General features: G+C 44.9%; 1 protein-coding gene and 1 long non-coding RNA gene across 6 annotated transcripts in view; one reads left to right on the forward strand and one right to left on the reverse strand.

The window, feature by feature from the left end:
* Positions 1-3,882, forward strand: part of zfhx3b (zinc finger homeobox 3b) — a 131,966-nt gene extending 128,084 nt beyond the window's left edge. For all 5 annotated transcript variants that reach the window (XM_027007437.3, XM_081709237.1, XM_081709230.1 and 2 more), the window contains exon 10: positions 78-3,882. In XM_027007437.3, the coding sequence (XP_026863238.2) occupies positions 78-1,792 (1,715 nt within the window). In that variant the 3' untranslated portion in view covers positions 1,793-3,882. The remainder of the gene's footprint in view (positions 1-77) is intronic.
* A 2,326-nt stretch (positions 3,883-6,208) lies between these two features.
* LOC113575773 (uncharacterized) lies at positions 6,209-12,710 on the reverse strand. Its single transcript, XR_003410440.3, has 3 exons — positions 12,373-12,710; positions 10,012-10,283; positions 6,209-6,347 (listed from the first exon to the last, which is right to left on the reverse strand). It is a non-coding gene; the product is annotated as an uncharacterized LOC113575773 (long non-coding RNA).
* Positions 12,711-14,936: the final 2,226 nt, after the last annotated feature.

A 14,936-nucleotide genomic window follows, 5' to 3' on the forward strand; every position in this document is an offset into this window, starting at 1 on the left:
CTAATTTTATTCATTAATAACAACTCTTATCTTTCCATTTTTATTCACTTTTGCCTCTGTGTTGTTGTTTTTTTTAGCTTTAACTCCTCCAAAACCTCCAAACATTCTGAACATGCCTGGTGCCAGTGTACCTTCACCCAGTCTCCCTACATCTGGTTTACCCAACAAGATCTCCTCTTCTTCCTCCTTGACCTCGCCTAGCCAAGCTCAGGCCAGCACTTCTGTCGCCCACTCAAGTACGACTACCACATCCACGTCCAACTCCCTGACCACCCAGTCAGGCCCTAGGGCAGACCCTCCCAAAGAGCGTGAAACTGAACGGGTCCGAGAGAAAGAAAAGCCCAAGGAGAAGACTGAGAAGCCCCAGACACCGTCCTCCACTGGCGGCACTCCTACGCCCTCTACTTCTGCTGCCAGTGCCAAGAAAGAAAAACCAGACACAGCTGTTCCAGCCACCTCGATGCCAACTCCTGGTATGGAGTATGTGGTTGATCCTGCCCAGCTCCAAGCTCTACAGGCTGCTTTAGCGTCGGATCCAACAGCTCTCCTTACCAGCCAGTTCCTCCCTTACTTTATGCCAGGATTCTCCCCATATTACGCCCCGCAGATTCCGGGCGCTCTTCAGGGAGGATACCTTCAGCCTATGTATGGTATGGAGAGTCTCTTCCCCTACAGTCCAGCTTTATCCCAGGCCCTGATGGGCCTGTCACCTGGATCCCTGCTCCAGCATTACCAGCAATATCAGCAGAGCCTGCAGGAGGCACTTCAGCAGCAACAGAGGCAGTTTCAGCAAATCCAGCAACCCAAAGCAAGCCAAACCCAAGGCCCTTCCCAGTCCTCGGCGGACCGCAAAGATTCTGCCAAAGATCCAGTAAAGACAGAGGAACAGAAAGGCACTCCCCCAGTTGATACCTCTTCTTCTCACAATAACCTACCCCCGGAGCAGCGCGATGTGGACGTTAAAGGTGCGGACCCCCTTCTCGATCAGTACATCATCCCCAAAATTCAGTACCGGCTGGCGTGCCGCAAATGTCAAGCCGTCTTCAGCAAGGAGGAAGCGGCTATCAGTCACCTCAAGTCGATCTGCTTTTTCGGTCAGTCTGTGGCAAACCTGCAAGAGATGTTGCTTCGGGTCCCCAGCAGTGGAAGCGCAGCTGAGGGCAGCCTCTATGACTGCCTAGCCTGCAACACCACCCTGGACGGGGACAAAGCACTCAGTCAACACCTGGATTCAGCCTTGCACAAACACAGAACAATCACACGATCAGCCAGAAATGCCAAAGAGCACGCTACTAGTTTATTACCTCACTCTTCAGCCTGCTTCCCCGATCCTAACGCCGCATCTACCTCACAGTCTGTAACTCACCCAAGCAACACTCTGTCTCCCTCGCCAACAGCGTCCAACACCACGGCGTCCTCTTCTATGTCTGCATCTTCGTGCTCCCCTTCAGCTGCCCCACTCAGCACCACGGCTGCCAGCAAACCCTGGTCCCAGGCCTCTTTCTCTAAAGCTTTAGCTGGGAAGGCCAACGCCACTTCCTCTGCATCGTCTTCTTTTCCTCCAGTGTCCTCGCCTTCAATGGTTACCTCAAGTTCATTGAGCACCTCAGGGGTTCAGACCTCGATACCAACAGACGTCTTTACCGACGAATCTGACTCTGACAGCAGTCAGAAGTCAGCAGACAGGCTGGGAAGGTCAGCAGAGGAGCCGCATCAGCCCAGCTGTTTCAAAGACAGTGATGGTTGTAGTAGTACGATGGCTAGTGTAGGAACAGACTCTATCAGATTGTAAAAGAGCTTTCAGTGATGGACAATATTTAAAAAATTCAAAAGACCAAAAAAAAAAAAGCAAAATTGAAAAAACAAACAAACAAACAAACAAACAAAAAACCCCTAAAAAACAAACAAACAAAAAGCAGCAATGTTTAAAATGTGTTTAAAATATACAAACCAATTTCAGAAAAAAAAGATGTGTAAAGACTAACTGCAATTCCAAAGCTTGTAACCAAAAATTTAAATGTTAGTGGATTGTTTTCCCATATCAACATGCTGGTTTTAGTTTATTTCAGCTCAATATATATATATATATATATATATATATATATATATATATATATACTCACACACACATACATACACACATTCATATATATTTGAATTAATAAAGAAAAACACTGAGGTTAGCATGTGGACATGCTAGGCAAGTACTGTATCGCAGTGGACTGCCTGAAAGTTTAATGGCCCCAGATCCTGTTAATACCGAAAACCAGATAACAAGCTGTTTTTTGTTTTGCATAAGTATTCCCACCTAAGAGCACACTAAGCCAGTATGTACTGTATGGGAGAATAGTCTTACAGTTTTCTTGCTATCTAAGCATTCAACTACCAATGGCTTGCTAAAGAAAAAAAGAATAATGTAATGTCTATTTTATTCTCAGGTCAACAGCTCACAACCTTTTTTATGTTACATAAAAAACATTATTTTATTCATTTTGTTCCTAACAATTGATAAACATTTCTGTTTTGTGTTACTTTTACTGGCAGAAGGTATTTGGAAGTGATACTAACTTAAAGATATAGCTTTCTGGGCATTCAAAGGGGTAGCTGAACTGCTAGTTCTAAACCTTTTAAATTCTTTTAAATGGGAGAATAAGTGATCCCACTACACCCAGACACGAACAGCATTGCAGACATGTCGGTGAGGGATAGAAAAAAGATTTTTTTTTTTTTTTTTTTTTAAAGAAAAAAACTTTCTGTATTTATGATAGATATAAACATTTTTGGTGTTAAGTAGATTGTTGCATTGGAAATGAATTTAAACAGTATGGTAGATTTGAAAAATCTTTGTGTACATTTAGCTTTTGTATTGTCCAACCTTAAGACGCTTCATTTGATGTTGTCTTGGTCATTCCAATAGACTAGGTTAAGGAACGGAAACTGATCTATTCTTTTATTTCTGTCAGATTCACAGCTCCATGGATTGTTTTCACCCAGCTGCCACCTACAGACTTGGCAGTGCCCCCTTCCCTCTTCTCTCGTCAGGGTTTCCTCTCCTTTGATGGTTGGTGCAGCACTGACCAAAAAAAGGAAAGAAAATCTGGGGTGTGTTTTGAAAATTATTATTCAATTATATTTGTGTTACTTTGTCGTGCACTTCCAATTGTCTGACTTCCCTTTTTTCTCTGTATTTCTGGGTTTCTCCCCTCTGCGGTTTCTTTGGTTCTCCTCCTGCGTTTGTAGATTTGGAGATCCTCTCCTTTAGCACTGCAAAGCAGATATTTGTGTTTCATGCAGTGTAGCTGCAGTCTGTTATTGGCTTTTATTTTATTTTTGCTCTTTTGTTGTTGTCATAAATGAAAATGAAAAGAATAATAATAATTCTCACGCTTTAAGATGAAAAGAAAATCCAAAGACTAAACACTTTCACCATTGGTGCATAAAGATGAGAAAAGAGGCTTCTTTATACTTGAGAATTTGTTGCTGTTTTTAAGGAAAGAAAACAAAGTTTTAAAATAAAAGGTGTACGCATCAGAGTTGCCGTCGTGGCTTCTTTGCAAGCAGACAGGTGGCTTTTTACGTAAAATACCAAGAATACCAAAAACCAAAAAAGGACATTTGTCCCTGCATTGTGGAGTAGCACCATTACAGAGCCATTGCAGTTTGTAAGATAGAAGATAAGAGTCTTTGTTAAGTCTTCAGTCACAAATGAGATTTTATTTTTTCTTTTGAAATCCATAAGGTCTGGTCTTTAAGGACATGTGTTTTGCTGCTAATGTAGATTTTGGGGAAAAAAAAAGAAAACCTAGATGCATGCTCATTTGATTTTTTGGCTAAGCTTTAACAAAAACAAAACAAAACAAAATTAAAAACTAGTTTACCATTTCCTTGCCTCTGCAACGTTTTTTTTTTTTTCCTTCTTCTGGTTGCAAAAACAGAAACTTTGAAGACTGTGAATATATGTTCCAAAGGAAAAGGTTTTTTTTGTTGTTCACAGACCAATGTCAAAAGCCCATGATCTGTTATGTTTGTAAAGAACAGTGCATTCCAAACGGCACACCAGAGTTTGATTTCTTAAGCAAGGACAACCTCCTTTCATCTAATTTGAGTACAACTATTTTCTCTCATCTCAAAGGTGACTGTAAGATGTCATAGAATTCTGCCATCATTGCTAACTTAGCGTCTCCACGCAGTTCGTCAAAGAGGTTCGGGGAGGTTACGGTCCCAGCAGCCAGTCGAAGGCTTTTTTACTCATCCGAAACAAATCATCATGTAATAGTGGTTACCAAAAATGTACATAATGTAACACATCTGGTATGTACACGTTTCACCGGTCTAGTGTCATCACGCCTTTCCGTCTATTACAAGTCTCAGAAGGAAATGAAGGATGTTTCGTAAAGTCTGGCGAGGCTGCCTCCCCTCCTGGAAAAATCACGCAGGTACTTGCCCCAGATTTCTGCAGGGTGTAAAGCCATTTTCATGCACGATGTGTCTATAACAGGTTTCCAAGGGACATCTTCATTCCAGAGTGTTATAAGACTGGAGAAGACAGGGGGTGTTTTGTCTTGTTCTTTTTTGTTCTTCTTGTTTGTTTGTTTGAGGATGTCCCTTGTGTTGGATGATGACACGGTATGTTTCTGCCTTTTTGTCCAAAGAGGTCACTTACTCCAGCCCATTGCAATGGTAATAGTTATGTTTAATCCAAATGTCCCCAGCCATTTTATCTTCTAATGTCCTTACCAAAACTTAAGGAATTACTCAAATTTGTGAATAACCCTTTTTTTGTTGGCCACAGATGTACAGCGAGTGTATTTGGCCTACATAAGACATTGCTGCAATCTCAGAAGTGTGTTAAAAGTGTTGTCTTGCAGAGCAATGTGATTTGGTGTTAATACTTGCGCATGCTATTGGAATTAGGTTGGTCTGGTCTGCAAGCTTGCCACTTTTCTCCAGTCTTGTTACATCAAATATTGTTCAGAATTATTTTTAAGAACCTGATGTATAGTTTATTTTTGAATGCTTTTGCTTTGACTTTCATTTCAGATAATGTCAGACATTTATTATTTTCATATAACTATTTGTATGTTATTTTATTTTCTGTATATTAATTTGTTTTCTCTCTCATATTCGTAAATTAACGTTTTTAACACCAGCTTTAAATTTGAATCACAGATTTTTAGTTTTTTCGTATTCTATGACCGAGCCACTTTATGGTGTAAGGATGTCCCTATGTTCGATGTCTGTTTGATCTTTTGCTTCCAAAGTGTTCTCTTTATTTGATGGGCTCTCGTGAGGGGCGAAGTTAAGGCTCTCACAATCAACTTTGCCAGCATGGACTATGTGCGTGTTTCCTAAGAGCCAATGTCGGTTTAAGTTTTTGTACTTTGTATTCTCTTTTCCACTTTTATTTCACACCAAAACATTCAGAACTGCAAAGCTGGCTCGTCAGTAACAAGGGTGAAGATTTCAGAGTCACAATAAGTCATGTGGAGGACAAAGCAGAACTGAAGCACTGAGCAGTTTTTTCATTATATATGAATGTGGCCAAAGCATAATGCAGTTGAAAACTAAAAGGATTTCAGTTGGTGCCCCTGACAAGTGTATATTTATTGTGGCACACCATGACACAACTGAGATACAACATTCATCGGGATACTTGATTTTTATGGACATTTTGCAAAGAGAAAGAAGGCAGGTTTTGCTGTAGAGGTCATCCTTTTGCCCACTGTGAAAAAAAAAACATGTATACAGATATAGATATATTTAAAGAAGACATCGACTTTTTTGTTATAAATGACAAAGAAGGAAAAACAAAGAGAACTGAACTCTGGGAGGCTTTGGAGATGTCTTTGGAAATGTGTGAGAAGGCTGTTGACATGCCAAAACTGGGCATGGGAGCCAAAGGCAGGGAAGCAGGCTCCTCGGAAAACGCGTCGTTATTTAATTACTGGCCATACGCCTTTGGGAATAGACTCTGTAGCCAGTGGACATGCGTGACACAGAGCGGAATAAGTCTGGGTCACGCCGAACTTCAGTGGCTGAAGCAGCCACCGCTATTCTGCCCCCCCTTCACTCTCATCATCTTTCTCTCTCTGTCTGCATCTACTTTGATGGACATTCATCACACTCCTGAACGGGATGGACCGTACCACGCACCTTGGTTTTTCTCCCAGTTCATGGTGTTGCTACCTGTTTACTTTCTTCTTGCTTGTCCCACTTGATTGACAAAAACGGCATCCCCCAGTCGGCCGCCGGTTTGACCTGCCCTGACCTGAAACCGGTCCATCTCATCGAACCATTGACAAATGACCCGCTGTTCGAGGGGAAGGGGCTTTTCTTGGCTGTCATTCCTGAGGAAGCAGTTAAACACAAAAAAAAAAAAAAGCAAAGCAACCAAAATTAAGAACCAAACTAACAAGCAACCAAACAGAAACCATGTTCCAGCGTCAAAGACAAACTACTGCTGGAACTCCCTGTTCCTTTCGTGACTCCTGGTGCCACACTTTTTTTTTTTAATGCTTTTTTTTTGTTTGTTTGTTTGGTTTTGTTTCTTCTTGGGTTTTTTTCTTGAATTATTCCTCCTCCGAGCCTCCCACCCACGGCTCAGTGGCTCCAGGTAGCCCACCAGAGGGTAGAGAAAACAGCCTTGCAATGTACAAAAAAAGAGCAAGTTAAACCAAAAATGTTGTTCTTGATGTCTTTTCTATACTGTAGTCTTGTTAGCTTTTTTTGTTACTGTAATTATATGATGAAGATTTCCAAACTGTACCAAATTACACGGAGACTAACATACATAAACCATATGGAACTTCAGACTTTTAAAGAAAAACTTTTGTCACAAAAAACCTTGTTGTTCTAGTTAAGTTGATTGTAGATGGTAATTGAATATACTCCTTTGAAAATATTTCATCAAGTATGTTTCTTGCTCATTGTGATACATTAAAAAGTATGAGCATAAATGCAGTGTGTGTCTGGACCCTTTCTTCTCCTCGCTGTTCACCGTTTTTACCTTTTGGCATGCTTTTTTTTTCCATATGCATCTACAGACTTGGGTTTTGTTTAATGAGCAGTAAGAATGAATATCGTTGCTCCCCCGTGATGCTGTTCACCTTTAAAATAAATAAACAAATAACTGCAAAGGATTTGTTAACATAGAACATTTACTTTGGGTGTTTTACAGTGCTTTCGTGTGCACAGTCCCCCAGCCTCATAACTTGTCTGTTGTTGGAGACAGATTTAACGTTAGCTATGTTCAGTTTGTGACCGCAGTACTGTTGACATGTGTGCGATACTGAGTGGCAATACTGAGTGGCAAGCCGCTTTTAGCCCAGTAGTGAAAACGCCATGTAAGAAAACCCTTGAATATCAACAACGGAACCAGTTATTGCCAAACATTTGGGGGTAATATCAGCAAATATTTTGTTGACATTAAACGGATGTTTACTGACAGGTGATTTGTTCATTACATTCTTGGTGTATCGAGTATAATGTCTAAATATTTGACAAATTTCCATATCCAAGATGTAGGGTTGTTTTTTTATTGTTAGTTTTCTTTTCTAATTTTTGTCAGAAATGTTTATGCAATAGTTTTCCTTAAAATATGGGTTTGTGTTTAATGTTACAAAGTAACAACGTTCCAGAGTAACAACGTTCCAGAGTAACAACGTTCCAGCAGCCGTGCTCATGCCAGGTCTACCTGGGATTGTAAGGGACAGTTTTCACAGTGTACATTGCACCTACAAATCAGGTGTAATTAATGAAGCCGTCAGCAGTGATTATTAACAGTCTCCTGTAAGAAGCCGCATGTAAAATGTGTGTGTGTGTGTGTGTGTGTGTGTGTGTGTGTATATACACATTCAAGTTTTTAACTGCTGTACTGTGCTTGTGTTATCTCAGCATGACTCAAATCGAAGTTCTGGATTAACTTCAATTTGAAACCCTAATTAAATTTAATTGCAATTAATATATTAAGATGGACCAGATTCTGACAAGGCCCTTTTGCGCACTGTCTACCAGTTCATGCATGTTTCTCGTAAGGGATTCATCTGCCAGTACAGCCACCCCAGTCCTGCTCTTTAGGGAGTGCCAGTGGACAAGATTAATTAAAACATATTAAGCGCAAAATTTGGCCTGGCTCTTAATTAGAAGTGGCTGCTTTCAGCTAATTGAATCTGATTAAGACTCAGACTCACGCATAACTCTAAGTGAAGTTTGCTGTTAACGACGGCGTGCTTTGATTTGTTTTGACAGTGTGGACGATCAAACGCGAGCGTCACTAAATCCGTGCCCTTATTAAAGGGCCAGAACAGGGCGGGAGAGGCACAGTTGGGCGCTCGGAGCACTGAAAGCAGGGAACTCTCTGAAGGAGAGCAGGCACGTGGCTTCCGTGCACTGGTCCGGATCAAACCGTGCGGGTGGGTGGGTGTACGTGACAGTTTGTACACGTTTACCCGCTTCACTGGGTGTGTGAATGGCAAAATGTCATCAATGGCAAAATGCTTGGAAACGCAGGAGGCAGAGGGCCCAGGCCTCGGTCCCTGCAGTGCGCGGGTGCCGGCCAGCCGCGTTTCAGCTTTCCAGCTTTCCTGCCAGCCTGCCTCAGTCATGCTCAAACACACGGCACTGTGGTCAGTGGCGTCAAAGCCCAACATGAGCTAGAGCTCCGCTGCTGTGCACCAACGAAGCGGTTTAGTTCACTGCCTTAGTGACTTCACACGGCCGTCTAACTTCAAAATAACATTTTCATAATTTCCCCTTTTTCTTAGCCATTCTGTTTTCGTTAGCTGACTACACCATATTTATTCATACTATATATATATATATATATATAATTTTTTACTGGTAGGGGATCTCAGGGTGGGAGAGGCGGAGACTTGCTGATCAGCTCCGTACGTAGCTGCATGCTGATGCTTTTCTTTGCCCTACTGCAAGAAGAAACTAAAGAAAAGCAGGCGTCAGGCTCACCTAAGGAATGTGGCACAGCTGTCCCACACAGGTTTAATTCTAACTCAGGAAGACTCCATATGAAACAAGACGCTCTGTTAAAAAAACGAAACAAAACCGGAAGAACAGTCGGGGCCAGCCGGTGGGCCTCCCGCCCTGTTAAACAAGGGCTGTAGCCAACGGGACCAGTCGGGTCAGATGCTTTGCTTTTGAATTTCCCTTAAAAAAAAACAAACAAAAAAAAGACAACCTGACCTTAACCAACCGCTGTTCATATGCTGAGAGAAGGGCTTTTTTTTGGGTGGGTGGCAGGTCAGTTTTGCTAGCAAAAACCCAGTTTCTGGATAGTGGCGATAGACTGACCTTGAGGTGTGAAGTATACAAGACGTTTTTAAGTAGCACATTCCCTGTTCTCTACAAGCCGTAATGACGCTTTATCGTGGTTTTGAAAAGCTTATGTTCAGCTGGGGGTCCCGAGGTTTTTTAACGTTTTCCTTTCTGCCTGAGGTCTGCAGTTGGCTGATTTAAGAAATGTGATTTGTTCACAGCGAAAGAAAAAAGATACGAGACAAGTGTTGAATGACATGGTAGGCTCGGCAGCCATTGATCTGGGCTGGTGTCTGAGAACACATTTCTCACCCTGTCCCGGCTCACGTTTCCCGAGCCACGGCGCGTAAACCCTCCTGTTTCCGATACGTCCCGCCGGTGGGGCCTGTGCACAACGTGCGCCAGTGGCTCCCTCCTGGCAGTGTGCCCCCCAGTAAGCCTGCGGTTCTGAGGAAAGGGGGGCAGCTCAGCACTGATCACGCCCTCCAACACCAACCCCACCCCTGGCGAGAGGACCTGGAAGCAGGGGGCTGTCCTGCTGCGAGGGGCCTCCAGATTCGACGGCCATGCTGAGCCAATTAACACGCAGCGGTCCATTCCGAATGAATTAAAACCACCATAATCGGATCAGTGAGAGAAAGCCAGGGCACCCCCCCCTGCCCCGGACCAGATGGCACCAGCCGTCAGGCGGTGCATTGTAGCAGAGCCAGGCACCAGTCGGGGAGTGTGAAATGAGGTTAGCACCTTAGTGGAACTTTCAGCCTGGGGCCAGAGTAGCTCCTCCTTTGGCTTCACCCAGTCCAGGAGACCAAACGCACACTCTTCAGGATCTCGGGCTGGTGACGAGGAAGTTGGCTCCCCGCGTGGCAGTCGGTCAGGCAAGTTTGTTCCCTTCTTCAGCTGTGGAGTGGGATTTCCGACGGGGAACCTGGTCTGCAGACCCCTCCGGGTCCTCGGCTCATCCGCCAGGGCTGCTGCGTGTTCCGGGGGTTCCCCAAGGCTCCTGCTGTGATGTTCTGCATGGACAGAAGATGCGGACATTCTCCGCTAATCGTCCCGTCCCCCAAATAGGTCAGCACGAACCAGTGGCATATATTTACGGCCTACAAATATTTGACAAGTCAAGCCCCAAACGCCTACAAAAGGCACGAGTGCTGAGCATGGCCCTGTTATAATGGCTTTGCTTTAAACGGGGAAACAGTGGCCATTCGCCGCCGGCTTGCGACCACAGAGGGAGAGAGCCAATTGGGAGCAAAAGTTCAGAGGGAGTGCAGCCACAGCTCAGCGCCACTGGCCTGCCTGGCAACGCCCCGCCCACCCCTCTGGCTTGCATGGCAACACCCCGCCCACACCTCTGGCACCAGAGAGAGCCACTGCACCCTGACGAGTGGTCTGTATGACAGCCACATCTAGCCATGCTCGGTGGCGCACACAGCCTCCTCCATGGACACAGTAAACAAGCAATGTTCCCGTTTTTCCCTGCATTATTCTCCCTCGTGTTAGGCCGCTTCCCGTTTTTCCTGGGGCTGTGTCGGGCTTTAGTGGGAGCTCTTCTCCGGACGTGCTGCTTGGCACAAGAGCTGATCGCCCCACTGCACAAGACTAATCCCTAACAGACAGGCCGCTGTGATAATGCCGTCAGGCGCAAAGCGGGGCATCGTGTTTGCACGAGGTCTGGGAATTTTGGGGTGGAGAACGGGAGCTTCGTAATGGCTGCCTTGTCTTTCTCTCTCTCTCTTTCTCTCTCTCTCTCTTTCTCTCTCTGCCTTGCATCTTCGTCTTTGGTGTGTGTGTGTGTGTGTGCCTCTTTTTCGACTATCAATGTCAAATCCAAATTAACCCTGAGCTGCGAGGACAGGTCAGACTAATTCAATCTCATCTGTCAGGAGAAATGATAGCTGGGTGGTAACCAGGGAGGGTGGGGTGGGGGTGATGAATTTAAATAGCAAAGACGAGTCCTCCTTTTGATTTGGAGAAACGTTTTAAACTGGCTTGCCCCAGTCTGGAGAGGCTGATCAGATTGGAGAGTATTACGCGGAAGAGGGTGAACACACACACACACACACACCACTTCCTCACCTCCACTGGTAAACACCCGACAATTTGTAGGGCTGAACTGCACACAAGTTTCAGGCGAGAGCCCTGTAATGCGGTCCAACATTGCATCAGCTCCATTCCCACAGCACTGCCTCACTGTTCGACAGCTCTGCTTCTAACGGCTTGCTGCTGGCCTAAACCAGCTTACCAGCAATCCTCTCCTTTTCACAATGTTCATAAAGTACACACACACACACACACACTCACACACACACACACACACACACACACACACACACACACACACACACACACTCACACACACACTCACACACACACACACACACACACACACTCACACACACACACACACACACACACACACTCACACACACACACACTCACACACACACACACACACACACACACACACTCACACACACACTCACACACACACTCACACACACACACACACACACACTCACACACACACACTCACACACACACACACACACACACACACACACAGACACACACACACACACACACACACACACACACTCACACACACACACACACACACACACACACACTCACACACACACTCACACACACACACACACACACACACTCACACACACACACACACACACACACTCACACACACACACACTCACACACACACACACACACTCACACACACACTCACACACACACACACACACACACACACACACTCACACACACACACACACACTCACACACACACACACACACTCACACACACACACACACACTCACACACACACACACACACTCACACACACACACACACACACACACACACTCACACACACACACACACACACTCACACACACACACACACACTCACACTCACACACACACACACACACACACACACACACACACTCACACACACACTCACACACACACACACACACACACACTCACACACACACACACACACACACACACACACACTCACACACACACACAAAGCTAAAATACTACACTTCTGTTGCAAAGCATGTAGTCAATGTACTTACTGTAGTGTGTCGTAGTTTAGCCGTCTTAGTTGTAGGCTGTGGTAAGTGTGTCTTAGTCATTTATCTTGTTCTTTTAAATTGCATAAAGTATTTATAGTGTAAAATCGTGTAAGATGTAGGCATGGTCACCAGGCAGATCTAGTTACAGAGTGCAAGCTGTGACATACACTTTTATTTGTTGCGGTGACGCTGTTTCATATGACATTAGGGTGTCCAAAAACCGTGAATACAGAGAAAGTTACAGAGAAGATAAAGACCTCTACCTGGGTAGAGAGCTCTGAACGTGCGTTTTACTGCTTACAACATCTGGAGCGTACAGCCAAACACAAGAACACGCAGTTATATATTTATTAGGAGCAGTGAATTATGTATTTACTTGGAAGAATGTTTACATTTTGCAATGAAAATAACTCAGCGTTTTGATTCTGACTGTGGGCACTGCCATTGTTGAAACTGTCAGGCCAAAATATCTGTGGGGAAATTCTACCGTAGGCCAGGTGATTCGCACATGCGCGGTTCCTGGAGCAGCTTGGCTCTCGGACGGCCTGGGCTTGTGCCACACTGGTGTGTGTGTGTGTGTGTGTGTGTGTGTGTGTGTGTGTGTGTGTGTGTGCGTGTGTGTGTGTGTGCATGCTCCTTGGCCCTGCATTTCCTTTCTCCTAAACACAGGATCAGGTGTCGCCGCTTTCACAGAGCTTTCTGGTTCCGCTTAACATGAAATGGGTCCCATCAGAAGGAGTCCGAGCAAAACCAAGCAAAAATCGGCCCTGACAGGCGGGAATATTATCCCGGAACGCCGACCAATAATTGAGTGATTGGCTCCCCCTCTCTCTGGTAATGAAGAGAATATGTGCAGGGAATGTGGCAGCCTGTCTCTCTCTCTCTCTCTCTCTCTCTCTCTCTCTTTTCTCCTACAATACGCGATAGATCATTTCAGCAGACACGGAGGGATAGTTTTACTCCACTTCAAAGTTTCGCTCTAGGTGTCACCTTGGTAACCTCAAAGCAGTGTGAAGCAGAGCTCATGAGCCCTCAACTTTATGAAAACTCAACTTTATGAAAACTTTTTTTTTTTTTTTTAACCTCCAAAATGCTTGATAAGATTTATGAGAGAGAAAGTCCATGGTGCTGTGAGAGAGTGGCTCATTACACTTCATTATGGCTGCCTTCTCTCTCTCTCTCTCTCGCTCATGCTAAGATGATAATGAGGAGACCATGTGCTATCTCCCCTCCATCTGCTGCTCATCCCACTGAATGACCTTCTCAGATCCTTCTTTGTTGGTGCGGTCTGGTAAAGTACTTAAACGGTTAAAAAACATAAGACAGATGAGAGAGAGTGAGAGAGAGAGAGAGAGAGAATGAACAAATCCATGTATCTGCACCCGTTACACAGAGCAGTGCTTTAAAGGGGCATAAACCCAGTGTAACCAGAATAAATCTACCACTCAGCATGGCACGGTCATGCTCATATTTAAATGCTGAGGCATGTGTGCTTGTAAGTGTGAAAGTCCATAATTTAACCATGCATCACTGTGTGTGTGTGTGTGTGTGTGTGTGTGTGTGTGTGTCTGTCTGTCTATCCATCTGTCTGCATTTCTGTGTTTATTATAATCATATAAAACCTGTACTGTATACTTTGTGTGTGTGTGTGTGTGTGTGTGTGTGTGTGAGTGTGTGTGTGTGTGTGTGTGTGTTTGTGTGTATGTGTGTGTGTGTGTGTGAGTGTGTCTGTGTGTGTGTGTGTGTGTGTGTGTGTGTGTGTGTACTGGAGTTCTTGGGTGTGTTCTAAGCCAAGTGTCTCTGGGTTTCTGCAGTCATTGTGGCTGTGTTGTTGAAGAGGTCTGAACAGGCTCTTTCTGAAAAACCAAGCACCCTGAACTTTGAGGCACGGCTTTGGGGTTCTGCTTCACCCGCCCAGAAATGAATTCTTAATACAATAATTGCTCTAAGCCTCCATCATATGAATATTTTTTATTTTAGCTCCCTTCTCTTCTCTCTTCTTTTTCACATTCTGTCTCTCTCTTTCTCTCCCTCTCTCACCCCCCCCCCCCCTCCTCGCCATTCCCTTCTTAACCGAAATCAGTTGTTGTGTTTTGCAGGGGAAGGGCTGTATGACAGAACCCTGACCCCGAGCTGGCTGCTCTAATGATGAGAGGATGAAAGCTCCCATGCTGGTTCCCAGGCCAGGCCTGTTAAGGGGTTCAACCCTGCGAAACGCAGAGATAATGGAGACCAGGTGCGCCGCGAGGGCCAGAGACGTTCCTCGGCGTGTGAACTCCTCTTGCTGGGAGGGAGGACGGCGTTCCGCTCCTCACGCGCACCCGTTTTCCCGCCTTGGCTTTGTCCTCTCACCCACCCTCTCTGTCTTTCTTCTCATCCTTAGTAAACAAGCACGCCTTCTGTCTCTGATCTACAGATCGCTGGGATTTCAGTGAGGGGAGTGTGCTATGCAGCTCGTACCGTGCTGCTGGACCAAATGTTTTTTGCATAATGTCCCACACTACCTCTTATGGTACAGATTTCTCCAGCCGAAGAAACAAACGGCCATCTACATCTCTCTGTCT

Source organism: Electrophorus electricus, chromosome 3, assembly GCF_041902795.1.
Source record: "Electrophorus electricus isolate QZ-2024a chromosome 3, ASM4190279v1, whole genome shotgun sequence".
In the NCBI taxonomy this organism is placed as follows: domain Eukaryota; kingdom Metazoa; phylum Chordata; class Actinopteri; order Gymnotiformes; family Gymnotidae; genus Electrophorus; species Electrophorus electricus.